General features: G+C 59.7%; 1 protein-coding gene across 3 annotated transcripts in view; it reads right to left on the bottom strand.

Moving 5' to 3' along the window:
• Positions 1–6,527, bottom strand: part of ANGPT4 (angiopoietin 4) — a 42,668-nt gene extending 36,141 nt beyond the window's left edge. The window contains exon 1 of one of the 3 annotated variants that reach the window (XM_040638106.1): positions 5,750–6,527. In XM_040638106.1, coding sequence (XP_040494040.1) covers positions 5,750–6,058 — 309 coding nt within the window. In that variant the 5' untranslated portion in view covers positions 6,059–6,527. The remainder of the gene's footprint in view (positions 1–5,749) is intronic. The other 2 variants (XM_040638103.1, XM_040638105.1) reach the window with 2 other exon arrangements.
• Positions 6,528–6,819: the final 292 nt, after the last annotated feature.

Genomic DNA, 6,819 nt, shown 5'->3' with positions numbered 1-6,819 from the left:
GGAGGGCTGGCCTGGCCGGCTGCGGGGGGGGGTGGGGTGGGTGGGAAGGGAAGGAGGATCTGAGAGGGAGACAGGGAGAGACCTCAGGGAGATGCCGCCAGACAAGAGAGTGAGTCACCGAGTGGCAAAGACACCCCCAGAGTTAGAGGCAGTGTCAGGGCCACCGTGAAGGCCCTAAGAGAGAGACCCACAAGAGGCAAAGAGACACAGAGATAAAGAGGGAGAGGCAGAGACACATGCAGAGGTGAGTGGAGAGGGCCAACAGTCACTGGTACAGGGGAGAGAACAGAAGGCCCCACGGTTTTGGGGTTTGACGTCTGCCCTGCCCCTGGGACTCCAGCAGCTCAGAGGAAGCGGGGCAGCCCTCGGGTGCTGGGGGTGGGCCAGGGAGCCTGCGTGCTTGTGTCGGGCCTTGGTTTTCCTGCCCTCCTCATCTGTAGAATGGGTGCTGCCTGGGAGAAGGCAGAGTAGGGCACTTTCTGGCAGAGACCAGGGTCAACTCAGAGGAGGACAGTAACAAGAGGGACCTTTCCCTGAGCACCTGGGGCAGGTAGATGCTTTCCCGGCTCTGCTTCACTTCAGCCCGCATCAAACTCTCTCGTCCTTCTGATGAGGCACCGAGCACAGGGCCAGCCCTAGGTCACACAGGCAGTGTACCCAGGAGGCCACATGACTCGCCCCTGTGCTGCACAGCCTGCTGGGGAAGCCTGCCCCCCCACCCCCCGCTGGCTCTGTCTGCCCACCCCCTCGACATTCCTGGCTGCAGCTTTCGGCCCAGATGAGGAGTGGCGCAGAGCCAGGAGCTGAGGGGCGGCCCAGCCCACCGATAGCGGACTCCAGACGTGAGTCATTAGGGCAGAGGCTTTCCAGGGGGAGAGAGGAGGGGGAGCAGAGAAGAGGTGGAGGAAGGGGAGAAGAGTAGAAGGAAGAAATGGGGTGGGGTACACAGCTCCGGGCCGGGAGAAGAGAGTGAGTGTCTGGGATTCAGGAATTCTGAGGCACTAGGGAACACCCCACCATCTTTCGGCTCTTGCTTCCCCCACCTCCCTGGCACCCTCCAGAGTCATGAGAAAGGACCCAAAGTTTGGAGTGAGGGTCCAGGCTGGCTGTCACTGCTGGCTGACTGTGGCAATCCCTTCCCCTCCCTGGCCTGGTTCCTCACCTGCGTGCCGGGGGAAGGGGGGGCAGGGGCTGGAGTCAGGGGCACGGGCTGAGCAGGGGCTGGCCACTGGAGGCCTGCAGCAGGGCGGGTCTCCCCTGGGCCCACCCTGATGATTGGAATCTTGCCGAGAGCTTGGTCTGGGGAGGCCAGTCCTCTCCAGTCATCCCCAGTAATCCCCAATGGCAATGGTGGTGATGACGGTGCTCTACGTCAGAATATTTTGAAATCATTTTTTTTCCTCCTCTGGGATGTTACCGCGGAAACCAAGAAGAAGGCTTCGAGTTTCAAAGACTCGAGATATGCCCAGCCCGAGGGGCATGAAGGGGGCGTTCAGCCAAGGGGACTTTACCCAGGAGATGGCAGAGTAAACACCTGCTTGGACCCCAGCAGAGACAGGCAGGATTGGGGAGCCCTGAAGAACACTAGCGCAGACCCGCGACACTCCCAGCCCAGACTATTGTCGGACTGGGGCCATTGGACTGACTTGTCTGAGGTTGAACTGCCCTCCCCCCGCTGTGCCAGGCTCAAACTACAGATGTGGTTGAATGAAGTAAACGCCCATTGATCCACTGCATCTGGCATGGTCTTCACGGAGCACGCACTCTGCCTGGGCAGTGGGCTGAGAGCGGCCTGGGAGCCGTCTCTGTGGTCCTCCCGGCCATCCCCCGGCATGCTGCCCTTTGCTCCATTTTGCAGGTGGGCAAACTTGAGACTTGCTCATCCACAGCCGTGTGGCAAGTGCCAGCCTGGGCCGTGAACTCAGGTCGGCCTGACTCCGCACCGGCACTCTCTGCCCCGAGGTGCCCCATGGACATCTGGACAGGGCATTGCACTTCAAGGGGAAGAGGAGGCCCGGGGGACCCGGCCTGAAAGCCACTGGTTTAAATTCATCCTTCAGCTCAGCCAATGTTGCCCAAGCACCAGGCACCCAGGGGAGTCAAAGAGGGATGAGTGGGTGAGGCTTGGGGTAGAGAAGCCAGTGGAGAGGTGACAAGGCCTGAGCGGGGTGGCAGCTGGGGAGGCTGGAGGATACACCACAAGGAGAGAAGCCAAGGCCACAAGAAGGGCGGGAGCTTGCTGTCTGGGGCCGGGCGCATGAAGCACACCGCAGGGCCGTGGAAGGCCTTAAACAGAGACAGGTGGGCAGGGAGGGAAGAGCTGAGTGTCAGGCAGCTTCGGGGTCGAGGCACCATGGCCTCTCGGGGGGAGACATCTGCGAGGTCAGGGTCATGGGTTTGGGGCTCAGGAGACTATCAGATGCCGATTTGGCATCATCATGGGGCAGGTGGGAGATGGGGCCACAGGAGCGGTGGGGGCAGCCCTGGGGGCAGTGCCATGAAGTGTGAGAGGAAAGGAAGAGTGGGGATGGAGTCCTGGGAAACACTGGCACTTCAGGGTGGGGGAGGCCCAAAGCCACCGGAGGGACTCAAGGACGTTCATGAATCCGTGTGCTCGTTCACTCCGCAGACGTGTAAGGAGCACCTGATCAATGCCAGGCGATGTGCTCGGCTCTGGGCACTCAGTAGTGAACAAAGCAGGTGTGATCCTTGCTGTCTGGGAGCGTACAGACCCACAGAAGGGCTTTGCGAATGCGTAGCGAGAAGTGCTAAGAGACAAAACCAAAGCCGGGTTGAGGGGATACAGAGTGACAGAGGGAGGGTGTCTGTTTTAAATGGAGTGGACAGGGAGAGCCTCTCTAGGGAGGTGACATTTAAGCAGAGACCCAAGGGGGGTTGGGTGAGCCATGTGGGCTCCTGGGACTGGGGGTGTTCTAGGGACTAAGGATTTATTCCAAAGAGATGGGAGCCCCAGGAGGGTTTTAAGCAGAGGAGGGATAGGACCTAACTTAGGATCCCTCTGTCTGCTGAGGGAACGGACTGTGGGGGCCAGGATGGAAATAGGGAGCCCAGAGCGGCTGCCATGATGACTGTCCAGGTAGGAGATGGAGGTGGCCGGTGCAGGGTGGGGCTGTGGAGGGAGGGAAAGCCGTGGGGAGGTAGGTCAGAAGTGGCTGAGGACTTGCTGATGGAGACTTTCTGGAAGGATGGTACTGGTCAGCAACATTAAATTTGTCAGGAGATCAAGTATGAGGAAGACTGAGCCGTGGCCACTGGATGTGGAAGGTGGCATGTGGGATGCGACTTCTGGGGGAAGAAGTACATGGGATGTGAGGAAGTGGAGGCAGAGCGTGTGGACTTCTGAGAGCCAGGCCAGAATCGGAGGGTATGGATTGGGGGACAGGCTTATTTCCTCTACTCCTCCTTCCTCTTCCTGTTCCCTTTCCTTTTTCTTTTTTTTTTTATTACCATGGGAGATCCTTAGACGGGATCAAACACTGAGGGGATAGTTGGAGGGAATAGTTGACTGGGGGAGGTTCAGGGGCTGCAGGGGGATGGGATCTGCATTCTGGGAAGGAAGAGTGGCCTTGGCCCATGGAGGAACCCCTTCCTTCTGAACTGGAGAAAAGTCCTGGGGACTGGTGGATGGACGGGTGACCCTGCCAGTGTGGGGCAGCCAGCTGCAGAGTGGCTCTCCCTTCGTCCCCATTTCCATTGAAGCAGGAGGTCATTGGTCTGTTGACAGGAGGGCGGCAGTAAAGATGGAGGCTTGAGAAGAAGGTGAGGTTTGGAATGACCCTCACGGAATGGGAAACACACAGATTTCAGGGCCGCATGGAGCCCCCACTGGGTTGGCTCCAGCGTGTAAGGCCAAGAACTTCCTCCAGGGGAGCTTGAGGTGGGATGGTGGCCGGCTGACAGTGTCGCAGGGCAGGTGGGTGGGAGGGCAGGTGGGCAAGGGACGATGGGAAGATGGTGAGTGGGGGGCTGAGGTCAGGGCAGGAATAAGACAGGAGGTTAAGTGTGCAATCACATGAACGTATATGCAAGGGTGTGCAAAGCACGTGGGTTAGGTATGTGTGGGGCTGTCTCTCCACCGTGGGATGGCTGAACCCAGGGCGTGTTCTAGGCAATCCTTTGGAAAACGGAGGAAACTATCAGAACTTCAATTTACATGATTTTGTAGGTCATCTTTTTGAAAATGGAAGGTTCCAGTTCATTTTTTTAATTCCCTGTACTTATATTAGTATGGGTACATGTGCAAAAATATTAAATAAACGTGTACCTATCAGGGGAGTGGACCTTGTTTGTTGATTGGGCACATGATCTGAACAGTTTGGAAACCAAGGTGTAAGAAGGCACTACTCCGTGGAGAGGCACCTTGCCAGTGGCTGGGTGCTGTTCAATACATCCGACGGCTCTAGGAATCGGGCCACCTCCCTTCACCCTGTGCCGCGGCTCAGACTCTCTTCTGCACCAGGGGCCTGGGTCTCATTCTCTCCCTTGGTTGCTCCTACTTGGGCGCCCCTGCCAGCCCCCTCCTGGAACCCGCAGGACACCTTTCCTGCCCCCACGCCTGGGCAGGGCCACACCGGCTTTGTTCATCTCTGTGCCCAGTGCCTTGTCGAGGGCCTGGCACACAGTGGGTGCTCAGAGTGTTTGCTGAAAGAATGAGGACAGAAGACTCTAGAGAGGTCCTGGCCTTGGGCCAGAGCAGCTGGCGGCGGGGGGGTGGGTGGGGTGTCCTCAAGTCCTCACTCTCTGCCAGCCCATACCCAGTTCACCAGCAGGGCCGATTAGCCCCCCTGCAGAATGAAGCAGGATGTCCCCAGCCCGGTCCTGCTCCATCCAGGCCTCCATCCCCTCTGGCCTGGCAGCCGAGCAGCCTCCTCCTTGGGCTCCCAGCGTGCACCCTGGCCCCTATGGTGTATTTTGTTCAGAACGAATCAGCTGTGTCTCCCCTGTTCCAAGGCCTGCACTGGCTCTGGCGATGCTCAGAGCAAGAGCCAAAGTCCTCCCAGGGACCCCCAAGGCCCGACACGACCTGCCTCCCCTCCCCTCTCAGATCTGCTCACTCGCTTGCCCCCTTCTCCCCTCCTTCTCTGCTCCAGCCGTACTGGTCCCCGCGGTCCTACAGGCATCCTGACTGCATTCCCACCTTGTAGACTTTGCACTTGGTGGCCACTTTGTAGCGAACGCCCTCCCCACAGGTACACACGTGGGCTGCTCCATTACCTCACTTGTTCTCTGAGTTTAAACGTCACCTCCTCCGAGAAGTCCTCTCAGATTATCTGACCTCACAGGGCCACCCCGTCACCACTTGCCCTCTTCCATCCTTCTTTTCGCTTCACTATCTGACTTAGCAGATATTTATCGCTCATCTCTTTATGGCTTCTTTCCCCCACCAGTCCAGCAGGGGACGTACTGCTGTATACTGTTATATCCCTGGCACCTCGAATGGGCCGGGCCCATGATCTGAACTCAGTGGATTTTGCTCAGATGAGTGAATGAATGGCTGTGAGGGAGCCAGGTTTCCAGCTCAGAGCCTGCCTTCATCTTGCTGTGTGGCATCAGGGCCATCCCTGTCCCTCTCTGTTCCTCATTACTACAGTCTGTACAGTTCAGAGACATGGGTTTGATCAGCCTGGACTTTGTGCCAGGAAAGGCCTCTGGGGAGGACACCCCACCTCCCCGTTGAGACAGGCCCCCGCGCCTCCCCCCGCTGCGCCCCTGCCGGCCCAGCCCTTACCTTCTGTAGCTGCTCTGTGTTGTTCTCCAGCACCTTCTCCAGCTGTCGCACTCGCTGGGCCGGCCAGTCCCCTAGGTTCAGCGCGGCCGCCGGCGAGTCCCTCTGGAGGCTGTTGGAGCTCCCGAAAGCCTCCGGCTCCGGCGGGCAGGGCTCGGGCTCGGGCAGCACGAAGGTGTAGCTGCACTGGCCGTGCTGGACGCGGTGTGCCCGGCGGCGCCCGCCCGCCTCCTGCCCCCTCCTTTGAGCCACGGTCACAGCGGCCACGGCGAGGAGGAGGCCCCCCAGCAGCATGGCCGGCCGGGAGAGCATCCGGAGCGGTGGCGACGGTGACGGCAACGGCTGTGGGCTCAGGGTCCCCAGGCGCCCAGCTCCGCGCCCAGGATGCGCGCCGTGGCCAGCTGCGGACAGGCCTGCCCCCGAGCCCTGGCAGCGACAAACCCCTGCTTGGCCGAGCTCTGTCCAGGCAGCTATTTATACTTGCTCCAAATACCACAGCTGCTCAGCTTCCTCCCACCGCCTCTGCTCCCGCCCGCGGACACCCCCTCACCTCCAATCTTCCCCCTGCTCCCTTCCTTCCTCCTCGCCCCTGCCCACGGCTGCCCTGTCCCCGCACAGGCCCTGCGTGCTGCCCCGCTTGGCCTGGCCTCTGAGTTCTTTTATTATCCAGTGGAGGCCTGCCCTCCCTCTGAGAAAGAAAACAACCTCCGCGCGCGCGCGCACACACACACACACACACGCATGCACGCACACGCACCAAACCCCCAAACGCAACTGAACCCTCTCTTCCTGTCTCTCTCTCTTTCTCTCTCTGTCTCTCTCCAACCTCCCCACCAAGGCTGGATCTCAAGTTTCAGCTCCCCTTTCCCTTCCCTCTCCTCCCCTCATTCCCCCCTCTGATTCCATGTTCGGGATTGGAACACAAGCGAAGTGACCCCCAGAGAGAGCAAAGGGGGGGCAGAGGGGTGAGACCGGGGAGGAGGCAGCGTCCAAACTGTTTCTAGAGACAGAGAAAGTCCTTTCGAGGCCCGGGAAGTGGGCGCGGTAGCCGGGAGCTGGCTCGGGTCCTCCCT

The sequence above is a fragment of the Ursus maritimus genome, unplaced genomic scaffold, assembly GCF_017311325.1.
Source record: "Ursus maritimus isolate PB19 unplaced genomic scaffold, ASM1731132v1 scaffold_22, whole genome shotgun sequence".
Lineage (NCBI taxonomy): Eukaryota > Metazoa > Chordata > Mammalia > Carnivora > Ursidae > Ursus > Ursus maritimus.
This window is presented reverse-complemented; position numbering and strand designations above follow the sequence as displayed.